Raw genomic sequence first — 16031 nt, 5'->3', positions numbered from 1 at the left:
ATTTTGTTGTGGAAAGTAATGAATTCAAAAAAAAAATCACCACCTAAAGAATTTGAACTCTAGACTATGAATTTATTCAATAAAGTGATAAATTCACTATAGATCTTGACGATTAAAGAAATGTTATTATTTATCCTCTTTTTTAAAGTGATTTTTTTTTTTATGAAAAATGATGAATTCAAATTAAAAAAAAAAATTAAAAAAAATGCTAATTATTAGGTGTTTTGAAGTATTACATTTCTCCAAATCAATTATTACATTTGTTTATAATAATTGTTACTTTTAATAATCATAAGATATACATTTGTTCGCACAAATGTATACTTATGTTAATATAAGTAGTTAACATCAATATTGTGAAGAAATGTAATGTTTCAAAAACATTACCTTTCTTTATAATAATAACTAGTATTTTACCCGTGCATACGCACGGTTACGGAATTCACAAATACATGAAATATAATATAAATATAAGAAGAAATATAATATTAAATAAAATAAAATATATATAAGAAATAACAAAATATCTTATACAAATCAATTCCATAGAGTTCCATATAAACAATATTATCGATAATAAAAAAATTTCAAGTTTCAAATATTAATAATTGGTAATCATTGATATACGAACATGAATTCAACCTATGGAATAACTAATGTGCAAGCTAAAATCAATTCAACCTATAAAATAATCAATAATCAGTAACCCATGGAATAAAAAATATGTTTATTACGTAAAAAGTTAAACGTGAAAGATATACAATTACACGATTATATTTGTGCATGGTCCCTAAAACAACATAACATTCTACTTTAAGAGAAATCAGGTTCATTTAATTACACGAAAGTATGGAATAATTTTTTTTCCTAAAAGCATAATATTTGTGCAAGCTAAAAAAATAATACAACATTCTAATAAAAAATCATAAATTTATATTTTATATATAACGATGACAACGTCAAATACACAAATTATATAAAACTAAGTCTATTATCTATGATCGTGAAATACACAAATTTAAGTGTATTATTTCAAAAGATAGGTAAATTACAAAAATACAAAATTTTGTAAATTGATAATTAATATCATTAGAATAATGTTTTAAATATAACAATATACACTTATTTAACTATATAAATAAATATGCTAACAATTTAATCATATAACTAAATATGTTTACCATCTAAAATGTTTTAAATATCAAATATATTTCATTATCTATTTTATATTTTTCATTTAGTATTTTACATAAATAGTGAAAATATTATTTCACAATTTGATACATTAAATGATTGTGAATAATTCTCAATTTAAATAAATAACTTATATATTTATATACTATTATTTTACAATTGTCATTAAAATTGATGGATATTTATTTGTAAATATTATATTTAAGTTTATATACAACAATTTCCAAAATATTGAAAATAATTATAATTATATATATATATATATATATATATATATATATATATATATATATATATATATATAGGGGAGAGCTAGAATAAAAACACTCTTAAGTGTATAAAATGAAATCATGATCAATAAATGAAATTCTTACTTTATTATTTCAACATTTACATTTCTCTATTGAACCTTTATCCTCTATATATATGAGAGTTCTCCAATAAGACCCCCTATTTTTAGTGAGATCTTAGATACGATCTCGTGCGTTTATTTTATTAATCATATGACTGATATTTTACCTAGAGGGCGAGATTTGCTCTCAGAGTTCGAATCCTGGAGTTCATACATCATAAGAGTCTCATGTTAAATAATAAGCTTTACTTTCACCATAAGTTAGTTATGCTAGTGGACTTCTTTGCTCAATATTGCATAGTGAATTTTCATTGAAATTAATAATAATTTCAAATCGAGAATTAGTAAACAGTTCTTCCGCCAATGAGCAGTTAAGCAATAACACCACTTATAAATTCAACTAAAAAGATGGTCATCAAATTTATTTTTATTATGATTAACCAACTAAAAATTCCCTGAAAAAAAAAAAGAAATATTTTTGTAAATTTTGTAAATTAAGCAATACCACTTGTAAGTTTTGTAAATTAATAATTAGTAACATTACAATAATGTTTTAAATATAACAATATTAACTGATTTAAATATATAACTAAATATAGTAACAATATAATCATATAACTAAATATGGGCTAGAACGGAAAATACAAATTCGGTTCAGCCAATAATATTTTTACATTTTACATCTGAAAAGTAAATTTAAAATTTGAATGATTTTTTATTATCTATTTTACATTTTTCATTTACTGTGTTACAAAAAGAGTCAAATTATTATGTTGATATTGATACATAAAGTGATTATAATAATCCTCATATATGTATGTGGCGCGCTAGGAGTGTGACACGTGGCAGATGTCTTTCAAGAACTTTCAAGGCAAAATACACGTAAGAGGTAAAATGAGAATAAAATTGAAAATTTATTTGTAAACTATAATATTTTTATGTTTATTTTCTTTTTTTATTCTATTTTGGATTAATATCATATTTCGATTAATTTGTAAATTGTAAGTAAGTGAAGACGAATATCATATTTGGATTAATTTGGTGAGAATTTTGGTGCATGCATCTTCAATAATAAAACTGAAGTTGCACATTTTCGGTCTGAAAAAAAGTAGTTGCACATTTTATTGTCATTCATAATGGATGATTTAAAATAATACTTCTTTACATGTATTTTTAAATTTTTTTAAAATGCTCTTTCTGTATTCTTTACTAGATATATATATATTTTAATTTAACCTATATATATATATATTTTTAAATTGTAGTATATTAATCCTACGAAATTGATTTAATCCTAAGAAATTGATTTTTATTTAAAGTACGTAACTTATATTATTATTACGTCTATCATAATTTTTTTATAGGAATCTACAACTCACATTTATTATGAAAATTTTGAACCCTTAATTGAACTAAATATCATTAAATTAAAGGTCAGCTTATATCAGAATCAATTAGGTGCATATACTTTCATTAGTAAAATTAAATTTATGTATTTTATTTTCATTCATAGCTCATGATTCAAACGAATATTCTCTAAATATTCCAAATTATACTATTTTTTATATTTTAAAAATTTTACATACATAAATTTTCAAATGATATATTACTCTACAAAACATTTTAATTTTAAATGTATTCCGTTATATATCATTGTCACTTATTATTTTTACGCCATAGCTATAATAGATAAAATTAGCTATAATAAATGAAAGATAAAATTAATAAAAATATGTTATTAATGCATAATATTCAATAATCCACAGTTTTTATATGAATATAGAATCAATATTTCATATATTTGACTTTTGTATTGGAGGAGTTATTGGAGACATCAAGAAATTACTTCCTTGAAATAATTGGAGTTAAAATACCGAAACAAATTAAAGCTCAATTCTTATTAAATCCACGACCCTTATTTAAGAAAGTTTTTTTTTTTTTTTTTGCGAAATAAGCTAATTTAATTTAACAATTCTTATTAATCAACGGCCTTTAATAATTTTGCACTCTTAAAATTACAAACTAAAATTAAAAGTCCATTATTAATTAGCCCAACATCAAAAACCATTAAAAGTCCATTCTAATTAGCCCAACATAAAAAGCCATTAAAAGTCCATTCTCATTATCCCTTCTATAAAATGAAAAATTGCAGCTACAACCCCTAATTTTTACACCAGCGCCACTCTTCTTCTTCATTCTGTTTTTGCATTTTATTTTCTTTCATCTTCTTCCACCGCCTCCTTCTCCGGCGAAGAGCGCCGCCTCCAGCCACTGCCACCACCGGCATCCCCGCCTCTCGCTCATTGGCATTCCCCCTTCTGTCCTTCACGGCGCACGGCGAGGTTGCATATGCAGCGCCGCCTCCGTCTCCACAACCACCAACTCCCTCAATCGGAAATACCCTCTGGGTCTCCCTCTCTGTCTCGCAACTCTCCGATCTGGGTGAAGACGCTGCACCACGCGGTGCTGACTCCTTCCTCGTGACGACAAAAATGCCACTGCCACCCTCTTCGATTCTCCGGCAACCGCGGCGGTGCCGAGGCTGCTGCCCCCTCGTTCCCTGACTCGACTCAACTCGGTACTCACAGACGCGACTCAACATAGCAAGTTCAAAGGCAGAGAAATAAAATCAAAGCTTCGAACTTCTACTTCTTCTTTCTTCTTTTATCAGTGAAAGCCAAGTTCTTGAAATTGTTCAAGTTCATTTTAGAACAAAAAAAAGGAAAAAAAAACTCGCCGCTTCTTCTTTCTCATCTTTTTCTTCCTTAGTTGCCGTCGTGGTTTTGGGTGTTGTTGGTGGTTGCAGTAGCACTGACAGTGGTGATAATGGAAGACGGTTGTTGGTAGGTTCAAATACTCCCATGAGTAGAGCAACCATGATTGTTGTTTGATTGCAAATTTCATCTTATTTATAGAGAATCAAAATGTGGAGGCCACGTATACTTTTTCTCCAAGAACATATCAGGATAGGACATATTAGCTTTAAACTTGATGAGCAAGTTTTGAAAGAGATGAGGGAGGTTGTAATCTAGCGGATAATAAGATGATTGATATTACATGTTGGTTAAAAGGCTTTTTCATTTTCCCGCCAAAATGATCATGTTAGCTAAGGTTGAGCTTTTGTATATATATATAGATATAGATTACTCCTAGTACTTTTTATTATAACAATAATTAGTTTTGATTACAACAATAATTACAATAAATATAATATTTTTGAAACATTACCTTTCTCCAAATCAATTATTACTTTTTATTATAACAACGATTACTTTTAATAAACATAAATAATTATATTATTATTTGATCAAATAATTATTATCGTAAGGAAAAGTAATTATTGATATGTATAATGCTTTATATTGAATGAAGATAAATATTTATATTAACATAAGTATACATTTGTGCAACTAAATGTATATCTTATGCTTATTAAAAATAAATACTCTTATTAAGGTTTAGTGTTCAGATTTTAGGGTTTAGTTTACAGGGTTTAGGGTTTAGTTTATAGGGTTTAGGGTTTAGAAAATATAATATTGTACATTGAATGAAGGTAAATACTTATATTTACATAAGTATACATTTGTGAAAACAAATGCATATCTTATGCTTAATCAAAGTAACAATTACTATAAACAAATATAATAATTTAGGGCGCGGGGCGACCCGGCCGCATGCTATGCGGTCGGCCACACCTAATACCAACCCCTAAAAACAATTGTCACCTAATGAATAAAATTATCCAGTATAATGATGAATTCACTATAAATTTTCATAAGAGTGTGATGAGGGGGGAAATACATGTGCGCCTAAGATCGTGCCACGTGTCCATGAGAAAAGGGAGAATCTAGAGATAATATCTTAATGTCGATAGTTCTGTATGTATCGGGCTCTGAAGGAAGCAGAGGATAACATCATCATCTCTGAGAATGGGGCTCTGCTCTGTAATGTAGTATCATCGGGAAAGTTTGGCGAGCTCTGCTCTAGAGTACACTGTTGAACAAGAGGACAAAGGCCCGACAAAAGCTGCCAGTGACTGCATCCTACGCGCACCCATCCGCCCATTCGTACTTGAAAAGCGCGTGTATTCATGGGAATGACCAAAATACCCTCATTGTAATATTATAAATAACGCCTCATTCCCTTGTATCAGATCTACGTGAGTTTTATCTAAGGAAAATATATCATTCTCTCTCGTTTTCCATGGAACCACAGGTGAATCACCATCATCATATATCATTCAAAATAGTTATATAATGAGGAACTCACCAATTGGCGCCATCTGTGGGAAAAAAGAGTACTTAAGACGTGAGAAATGGATTATCGAGCTCGCCTCCTAGGATATTCTATGAAGTTTTAATCTTCAAAAGGATATCTCGGGCTAAAAGAGCGTAAAACTGTTGTGTGGAATATACTTTGTTTAGACGATATGTATCTTTGTGATTGGACGAGACGACCCATGTTTAACGGAAAACCTTTGCCTATTGTTTTGACTTTACTTGGCTCAACAATGGTTTAGGGGCCTTGAACCAGGCTCTATCCATTCCTTTGAGGACTTGCACGACCAATTCATGTGCCAATTTGCTAGCTCGAGACGTACAGTCAAATCGGCAATGTCACTAATGGACATGCGGCAAGAACAGAATGAGACACTGAGGGAGTATGTTGCGCAGTTTAACATGGCGTCGCTAGAAGTGCCGAAAGTAGAAACTCAGATCAAGGGGTATGCCTTCGTTAGAGGGTTAAAGCTATGCGCCTTCTTCGACGCTTTGCAGATCAGCCCGCCCTGGGATTTTGATGACATTATGTTTCGGTTGCCAGGGTATATTCATTTGGAAGAAGCCAAGACCGCACGAAAAATGGAGTCTGAGCGCAACAGAGTGAAGAAAGCGGAAACTAAACCAGAGCAATAGGATAACCGTTACCCCAATCGGGTACCCTTCTGTGGATTGCCTCCAAGAATGCCCCAAAGAGAAGAAAAGCTCCACCACAACAGACACGAGAGCTTCAGGGATACAGAGTTGTACACACTGTGAATCGTCTCACCGATTACACTCCTACGAATAAACCTCAAGAGGAGATTTTTCACTTGATTAAAGATGAACCGTGGTTCAGAGAACCTAAAGATTACGCGGTCGGAGTACCGAAGCCGGGTCAAACAACCTACTTTGCCAATATCATAATCACTGCGGTCACCCCACTCAATACTGTGGACATCTCAAGCATCGGATAGAAATATTAGCCCGATAGGGGAGATTGGATAAGTTTGTGAAATAGACACCTCCACCTCAACATCAGAATGACAATCAGTATCGCAGAGCTGACAATGATAGGGAAAATGAGGGTATGGATCGCAGGGCTAGGAGTCCTCCACGGGAGGAAAGAAAGATTGTACATATGATAGTGGGAGAGGAAGACGCACCCATTTCGAATAGAGCGAAAAAACAAATTATAAGGGCAGCCAGAGTTGTTAACACTCAAGATAACACTCATGTTTCCATTGTTTTTAGTGTTCATAAGATGTTAATTTTATAGGAAATTGAGTGTTTGATGATTATTTTGTGCTTAAATTGTTTTATCTTGTGAAATATGATACTTGCTCGTACTTTGATGAATTTTACAGAAATATGTAGTCTGAATTTGGACCGATGGTCTTAATGAAAGTTGTAGTTCGTCTCGATACGAGTTCGTAGGCGCAAATAGTTCTTAAATTGGAGTTCAGACGAGAAAGATATGATCGAAACAAGAAAGTCGCATGCAGTAGTGAATAGTGTCCGACGGGAATTTCTGAATTTTCGGGATTTTGCGGGATTTTTGGATTTTATCAGTATTTTCGAGTTCTACACTGTATTTATCTCCTGTGTCTATATATAGGTCTTCTTTTGACCTATTTAGGGTTCCCAACTTTATTTCTTAGTTTTATACTCCCTCCGTCCCATAAATAATGGCTTGTTTTCCTTTTTGGGCTGTCCCATATATAATGGCATGTTTCCTATTTTAGAAATAATAAGGATATAATTAGCTACACTAATTAATTCAAGAAAATGGACACATTGTTAATTAAAGCCAAATCACTCCTAAACCCTAAACCAAAAAAAGCGTGTCAACACTCTCTCTCTCTCTCCATTATCCCGCCGCCCACCATCGCCTCTCTTTCTCTCCCTCTCCCTCTCCATCCTCTCGTCGCCTCCATCCTCCCGCCTGCCACGTATCGCTCCTGCGCTTGCACCTTCGCCGCCCTCGTGTCGCCTCCGGCCTCAGCCCTCCCGCCGGTTCGCTCACCTCCAGTCTCCCTTTTCTCCACTCGTGTGCCACCTCCGCGCTCCCACCTTCGCCGCCCACGTGTCGCCTTCGATCTCCTCTTTCCACCCTCCGGCGAAGGCGCGACGAAAGCAAGAGATGACTGCTTGCCGGACTCGTAGCAGTAGCAGCAGCGAAGGCGAAGGCGCGGCGGCGCGTCTCAACTCTTCCGCGTCATAGAAGCGGTGCCGCCTCTTTCTCTCTACTCTTCTCCAGATTTGAAGCTTTTGTAGGGAATTTTCCTTTTAGTTTTGCAGCGTTGAGATGTCTTTTCCAGAATTTGATTTTGGAAATGAAGCTTTCCGATAATTTTTCATGTGAAGATAGGGATCAAGTTTGAATTTTGTTGAAGCTTTGTTCTGTAAAATTCTTCTTGTGGACAGACGAGGGAGGAGGTTTTAGATTTGTAAAATTCTTTTGTGGTTAATTTTGGTTTGTGGATGGATCCATTGTTGTTTGAAATATCGGTAAATGGATTTGTGGTGGAGGGGTTGTTTGAAATGTCTGTGACAGAGGGTTTGTGGTGGAGGGAGATGACGATGTGAAGGGGAGGCGGCGCCGCCGCCGGCCTCGTCGGTGATGAGTGCGCCGGCGGCAGCAACAGTATGAAGGATGTTCTTTTATTTACAATATTTAAAACTAGTTAACCATAACATTAAAGATGTGGGCCATACAACTTATCTCCTAATATAACTCTCCTTAATATCCGTGCTGAAAAGAAACGTGTCATTAATTCTGGGACGGAGGGAGTAGCTTTTATTTTTCATTGTTTTCTAGTTTTTAGAACTTTGATCGGATTTCTGCAAGGATTGAAGATTCAAGATTGTTCATCGGTTTTATTCAGAGTTTTAATTGCGTTCATCAGTTTTATTCAGAACTTTAATTAATTCAGTTTTTTTCAATTGCGTTCTTTTTAATTATGTTTATGTTTTATTTTGTTATGTCTGACTAGTTCTTTTATCTGAACCTATGATTTGTACATAGTTGATTAAAGGGGTAATTGCCTGTAAATTCCTAACGTTTACACCGAATTAGTTTTTGCACCTTTTTTATTTTTCAAGATTGTTCATCAGTTTTATTCAGAACTTTAATTAATTCAGTTTTTTTCAATTGCGTTCTTTTTAATTATGTTTATGTTTTATTTTGTTATGTCTGGCTAGTTCTTTTATCTGAACCTAGGATTTGTACATAGTTGATTAAAGGGGTAATTGCCTGTAAATTTCTAACGTTTACACCGAATTAGTTTTTGCACCTTTTTATTTTTCTACTTTTAATACCCAACCTTTCATTTTTGTCTCGAATTTATCCGGTGATCGATTTTTTCTCATGCCGGCGCCGGAATTGACATTGTGGCAGCCGAAATGGATGAGGTGGCAGCCGGAAATTGACACCTAAGCACAATTATTACATGTGGAAAAACACTTGAAAAAAAATAATAAAGAAATCCACCACCTCATCTTCCCTAACCTCCCCAACTCCCTAACCCTACCTTCCTCTTTCCCCACCCGTCGCCGCCGCCGCCTGCCACCAGGGCGGCACCCGCCGCGCCCCGCCCCTTCCCCATTCCCAAAACTCGTCGGCCTTCCCCCTCCCTAGAGCCCGTCAGCCCTCCCCCTCCCCTGATCTCGCTGCCCCCTTCCCCCTCCCCAGACCCCGTCAGCCTTCTCCCTCCCCTGATCTAGCCTCTGAAATCGGCAATTTCATGGCGATTTCATGGCGATTTGGTGAAATCGAGCACTGTACGACAAATTTGCCTTCAAATCCTGACCCCTTGGCTCTTGGTGAAATCGAGCAGCGATTTCATGGCGATCTCTGATGTAGGCGACGGTGGCGAGGGGCGGCGGGTGCCGGCCTATTGGTGGTGCTGGTGATGGTGGTGGTGGCGCAGCAGGGGGCGACGCAAATTGATGGAGAAATAAGGATCTAGGGCACGAATTGTTGCCCTTTGTGCACCGCCGTGATCTGGGATCTAGGGCACGAATTGTTGCCCTTTGTGCGCCGTCTGTGCTTGCGAATGTGGTGAGAACGGTGTGGGGTGGTGGCGGCATGGGCGGCGGCGGGTTGGGGATTGGGGAGGGGCAGACGGGATCTGGGGATTTGGGGGAGGGGCCGATGGGTCTGGGGATGGGGGAGGGGGTGGCCAGCGCCGGCGTGTGGTGGCGGTGGGCGGCGCCGGAGGGTGGGGGGAAGGGAGGAGAGGTGAATTAGGTTGGGAAGATGATGAGTTGGAAATTTTTTTCTTCTTTTTTAAATTTTTTTTTACCACATGTAAAAGTTATGTTTAGGTGTCAATTCCGGCTGCCACCTCATCTATTCCGGCTGCCATAGTGTCAATTCCGGCGCCGGCATGAGAAAAAATCGATCACCGGATAAATTCGAGACAAAAACGAAAGTTAGGTATTTAAAAGTAGAAAAATAAAAAAGGTGCAAAAATCAATTCGGTTTAAACGTTAGGAATTTACAGGCAATTACCCCTTGATTAAATGTGTGTTTGATTTATTGCTATAATTTTGCCCTCCAGCTTGTGATTCATGATTCCTGGTGCTTATTATCTTGTGAATTATATGATCAAAAATTTACATGTCTAGCTGTTCAGTTTGAGTCTTAAATGCGATAATTGTTCAGTCTTGAGTCTTGAATGCGACAGGTGAAGCTATAGGAAGCTATTCTTTGTGTGTTGTTGGGAGTTAATTTATTCCTTTGAGTCTTGAACGTGATAAGGGATTTATTAATCTGCGTTCGTAGGTGTTCGTTAGAGAAGCTTATGAATAGTGTTGTGATCTTTCATCAGGGTTGGATTAAATTGGTAATTGAATCAATAGATTGAATGCATGTGATTAATTAACGATAGTACATCCCTAGGGTCAAAGCTTTTTATTATTTGATTTATTCTCTTGCGTTATTTACTTTGCATGATTTTAATTTTAATTCGTTCATCATTGTTCTGCTTGCCTGAATATTGTGATAGTCTAAATTGGGATTACTTAGGGTAGTTTCGCTTATCACTCTCTATGGATACGATACACGACTTACTGTTTATTGCTATAATTACACTGTGTCAGTTGTAGTATTTTTGTTGCTAGCCGATTTTGTCTACAGATGATCACTGTATGATGATAGAACTATTTCCAAATAAGACGGGATTCACAACGAAAGTGGGCACAGAGATAGAGCCAAAGCTGGAAAGGATGATGATAGAGTGTCTACGAGAAACGCGGACGTATTCGCATTTTCTACAGTTGATCTGAAGGGAATTGACTGTTCCCTAGCTGAACACTATTTAAACTTGGATCCCACCATTAAGCCGTTGATACAAAAAATGCGGCATTTTGGGCCAGAGAAGAATGCGGCCATCAAAGAACAGATCCAAGGTCTCTTAAAAGAAGGGCACCTAGTGGAAGTCCAATATCTGGTGTGGCTTTCCAACGTTGTGATGGTCAAAAAGGAAGAGAAAAGTGGCGTATGTGCGTGGACTATCGGGACTTGAATAAGGCCTGCCCCAAGGATTGCTATCATCTGCCCCGTATAGATCAGCTCGTAGATTCCACCGCTGGGTGTGAACTCCTTTCTATGATGGACGCGTTCCAGGGGTATCATCAGATAAAGATGCATCCGGCGGACATTGCTAAAACTGCATTCACTGTCTGCTGTGGAGTATTTAGATGGGCTAGCATGCTTTTCGGCCTTAAAAACGTAGGTGCAACCTACCAGCGCATGGATAGAATTTTTGAAGAGCAGATTGGGAAAAACATGTCGGTTTATGTTGATGATATGATGGTGCAAAGTAAGCTCGCTTCTTCTCACCGCCAAAGATCTCAACGAAATATTCTCTGTGATCCGCAAGCACAAGTTAATGTTAAACCCTAACAAGTGTACCTTTGGAGTCAGAACTGGAAAATTCTTGGGTTATCAAGTGACACCACAAGGCATCGAGGTAAACCGGGATAAGGTCCAAGCTATTATGACAATGCTACCTCCTCGAAACATTAAAGAAGTTCAGGCCCTTAATGGGAAGATAACAGATCTGGGAAGATTTATTTCTCACCTGGTGGATCGGAGTCTGCCTTTCTTTACAATCTTGAGGAAGAGATTCAAGTTCGAATGGACTACAGACTACCAGAATGCTTTCGAGAAGTTGAAAAATTATTTGTCAGAGCTGCCTATACTTACCAAGCCAATGATGGGGGAAACTCTATATTTATACATTGCTGTGGAAGCCGAATCCTTAAGCACAGTTCTACTCAGAGAAGATCACGGTCGACAAAAACCGATTTACTTTGTCAGCAAGATAATCCAGAGTGCAGAATTGAACTATACAGAGGTCGAGCGGGCAGCTCTGCCAATACTGACTGTAGCCCAAAAATTGAGGCCCTACTTCTTGGCACACAGAGTGGTCGTGCGAACATCTTTACCCTTCATGCAAATATTAGGCCGGCCAGATCTGTCAGGACGCATGGTGAAATGGGCCATCGAATTAAGTGAATATAATGTGGAAAAGAAAAGCTTTGGATTGTATATGTGGATGGGTCTATGACTAAAGAGAGTTGTGGGATAGGCATTTACATTCGTACTCCTCTGGATGATGAGCTCCAATTCGCTATTAAATATGAACAAAGGTTATCCAATAACGAGGCCGAATATGAGGCTGTGGTTAAGGCCTTACAATTTTTGGCAGAGCTAGGAGCTGAGCAAGTGCGAATGAAATCCGATTCTCAACTCGTAGTACAACAACTGCTGGGAGAATACGATGTGCGAGAGGATAGGATGATAGCTTATTATACTCGGGCTCAAGAACTGATGGCTAAATTCCAAGAGTGTCACATTGAACAAATTTCGTGGGAGCAGAATAATAGAGCTGATTTATTAGCCAGAATGGCTAGCACGGTTGAGCAGAGCTGGACTAATAAGGTGACTTTGCTTTGTGAGCCTTATTATGAAGAATCCCAGCAGATACTTACTCTGGAAGAACGGGATGATTGGAGGAGTCCGATTGTGCACTTTTTGAAAATGAGAGAGCGACTAAATCCGATCGTGTCTCAGCGATGCCTGTATCACCGGTACTGCTTGATTAATGATCAATTGTATAAGCGATCTTTCACCCATCCTCTGTTAAAAATTTTATCACCCGAAGAAGCTCAATACGCGCTTGATGAAATCCACCAGGGTTACTGTGGAAATCATGTTGGATATAAAGATCTATTACGAAAGATAATCAAAGTTGGGTTTTATTGGCCACAAATGGGAGAGGACGCCAAAAAAATTGTGAAGAAATGCATCGTATGTCAGAAACACGCACCAAAGATCAACGTGCCAGGCGAAACTATGGGAGCTATGTATGCTACTGCCCCCTTCGACAAATGGGGCATCGACATTGTGGGGAAACTCCCTACTGCTTCAGGAGGTAAATGATTTATTATAGTGGCGGTGGATTACTTCTCCAAATGGGTGGAGGCAGAGGCAGAGGCAATGTCCGAAATCGATGACTGTGCTGTCGAAAGATTTTTATGGCACAACATTTATTGCCGTTATGGGTCACCACACGTCCTTATTTCATATAATGGGCTGCAGTTAGAGGAATTCTGTCACAGAATGGACATCATACAGAGATTTGTGTCCGCAGCTCATCCACAAGCTAATGGACACGTGGAACTCACTAATCGCACCATATATATGTGATGGTTTGAAAAAGCGTCTCGAGAAGAGTAAGGACAAATGGGTCGAGAAGTTAGATGGAATTTTGTGGGCACACAGAACTAGCCCAAAGACGGCCACCGAGGAGGCACCATTTACTCTGGTCTATGGATCCATAGTTGTCATACCAGCAGATGTGCGACTCACGTCTAATAGGATCCTGCACTATGAGCCAATTCAGAACGAAGAACTCAGACAGATAGATCTGGACCTCATCGACTTACACAGGGACATGGCTGTACTCAGAGCTGCCAAATACAAGACTATCATCAATGCAAGATTTGATAAGAAAGTAACTACTCGAAGGTTTGAAAAAGGGGACTTAGTATTGAAGAGGGTGGATGCACTTAAGAAAATGGGGAAATTCGATACCATCTGGGAAGGACCCTTCGTGGTTACAGAGGTGCTGGGGGAGGCGCATATCACTTATCAGACAGCGATGGAAGACCTCTTACTCGTCTGTGAAATATTAACACTTTGAAGAAATTCTATGCTTGATCTTTACACTTATGAATCACTTATGTAGAGTAAACACTCTTTTTCCCACAGGGTTTTAATGAGGTTTGGGACCAAGGTATCTGCAATGAAATAAGATTCTTGGTTTTAGGGTAATACCTGCATTTTCGGTCTTCTCTACAGTTTTCTTGTAAATATTATTATTTTCATCCTCACAATGCAATATAGTAGTGCTTGGCTTCTAAAGCACGCGTACGACACTGGGGGGAGTAGGGTGTACACCCTTTCCCTTACTTCCTCCTTCAAACACGACTTAGAAAAATCAATAATTATATTACAGGCTGTGACATGAAAGGGAGTCCATGTCCATAGGCAGGGCTGTAACATGGAAGGGAGTCCATGCCCATAGGCATGGCTGTAATATGAAAGGGAGTCCATGCCCATAGACAGAGCTGTAACATGAAAGGTAGTCAATGCCCATAGGCAGGGCTGTAACATGAAAGGGAGTTCATACCCATAGGCAGGGTTGTAACATGAAAGAGAGTCCATGCCATTAGGCAAGGTCGCAATAATGAAGGGAATCGATGACTAACACAACCACAATATTTTCAGTTTTATAAAACAAATATTGCATCATGAATAAGAGGATTATCACCAAACATGAAGTTATCAAAACATGAAAGGCGGGAAAACTCCAGATATAAACTGCTGAGTAAGCAAATAAAATGTCAAGTATATACAAGCTAAAAGGATTAGAACAAAAAAACGAGTTTAAACTCCAAAAGCAACAACGGTATTAACAATCACACTAGGATGGGAGATTTCCAAGGTTGGAAGAACTGGCCGCACGACCGGTCTGAGGATCAGAGGAGGGACCATCATGAGGGAAATCATCGTGAAAGATCTCCAAATCCCCATGATCGCTGACTTCAAGATGAGCAGCAGGAGTAGGGCTCATCCCTTGGATGATTTGTCGGGAGATGGAGGTCTCATCTTGATAGAACTCCATCAGCTGTTGCATTAGAGCTTCCTTGGAGGGAGGCACGCCAGCAATGTCCGTGGAGAGAGGTCGAGGATGATCCATCCCATACTCTTCAAATCACCTGGGACCGGTGTTTAGATCAGAGCTGGGTCCCTTCAGTCTGTCGATGAACTCGAGCAAAGTCTAAAGAAAGGGAGAATGATAAAGCCGCTCTAAGGGAGGAGGATCAGCACAAATGACGAAGGCAAATTGCTCAACAACTCGATCCAGTACGGGGTACCACCACGCAGGAGAGGGATGAGAGAAAGCATCAATGCCCAGCAAAGCATATAGTTTGTCATCGTCAATGGCATTCATCAACTCACGAAGGTTCAATTGCCCAACCTGATCAGGGCTAGCTCCCACCATGGCCGCTGCTTTCCTGCCAATCACTGCGATCAAATGAGCAAACACATGAGCATACCAACGAAGGAACATGAGAGACCGACGGAAGGCCTGAAGAGTCCCTTCAAATATGATATTCAGGAATTGTTGTCCACGAGGGGAAAGAAAGAACTCCAGTCTCTGGTCTCAGGCACTGTATAGGAAGCCCTCACGATAGACCAAGTCTCGAGCCACCATCCATCGGTGCCTGGACTCTCTGTACTGCTTGAGATACTTGGCTTTGAAGCGAACCAGTTGCTTATGACTTTCCCTCTTGGTCCTCTCTAGTTCAGACTGCAAAGAGGCCTTCTCCACCTCTAGCTCCCCTAGACGGGTTTTCGTGGTTGACAGTTTTATGTCAATATTACTATATTTCTCCGTGATGCTAGTGAGCTCATGCTCCCGTTTCTCCAACGTCTCTCGGGCCTCTTTGAGATCCCTCTCCAGGCCATGATAGTCCTCCACCTGTTGCAGAGCTTCCTCGAATCTGGTTTGCCCCTGATGAAGAGCAAGAGAATCAATAAAGATGAACAGCAAAACAAATGGACATATGCATTGGGGCTTCAAAACCCTTACCATTAGCCAAAAGCGACCTAAGCTACTGGCAAGGGCTTTACCCTTTAACTTCTATGC

At 38.1% G+C, this 16031-nt stretch overlaps 1 protein-coding gene across 1 annotated transcript; it reads left to right on the top strand.

Moving 5' to 3' along the window:
* The first annotated feature begins 12376 nt into the window (after positions 1-12376).
* On the top strand, positions 12377-14018 carry LOC130990622 (uncharacterized). The gene is made up of 2 exons (XM_057914841.1): positions 12377-13247; positions 13435-14018. The coding sequence occupies exons 1-2, from the start codon at positions 12377-12379 to the stop codon at positions 14016-14018; spliced, it is 1455 nt and encodes a 484-aa protein (XP_057770824.1).
* The last annotated feature ends 2013 nt before the right edge of the window (positions 14019-16031 follow it).

Source organism: Salvia miltiorrhiza, chromosome 6 (genome assembly GCF_028751815.1).
Source record: "Salvia miltiorrhiza cultivar Shanhuang (shh) chromosome 6, IMPLAD_Smil_shh, whole genome shotgun sequence".
NCBI classification, from domain to species: Eukaryota; Viridiplantae; Streptophyta; class Magnoliopsida; order Lamiales; family Lamiaceae; genus Salvia; species Salvia miltiorrhiza.
Note: the sequence above shows the minus strand (reverse complement) of the source record. Positions and strands in the feature narration are given on the sequence as shown.

Coding starts and splice junctions, on each gene's coding strand:
- LOC130990622 (XM_057914841.1), top strand. CDS start 12,377: ATGACTAAAGAGAGTTGTGGGATAGGCATTTACATTCGTACTCCTCTG. Junction 13,248..13,434: donor ACTCCCTACTGCTTCAGGAG/GTAAATGATTTA, acceptor ATTCTGTCACAG/AATGGACATCATACAGAGAT.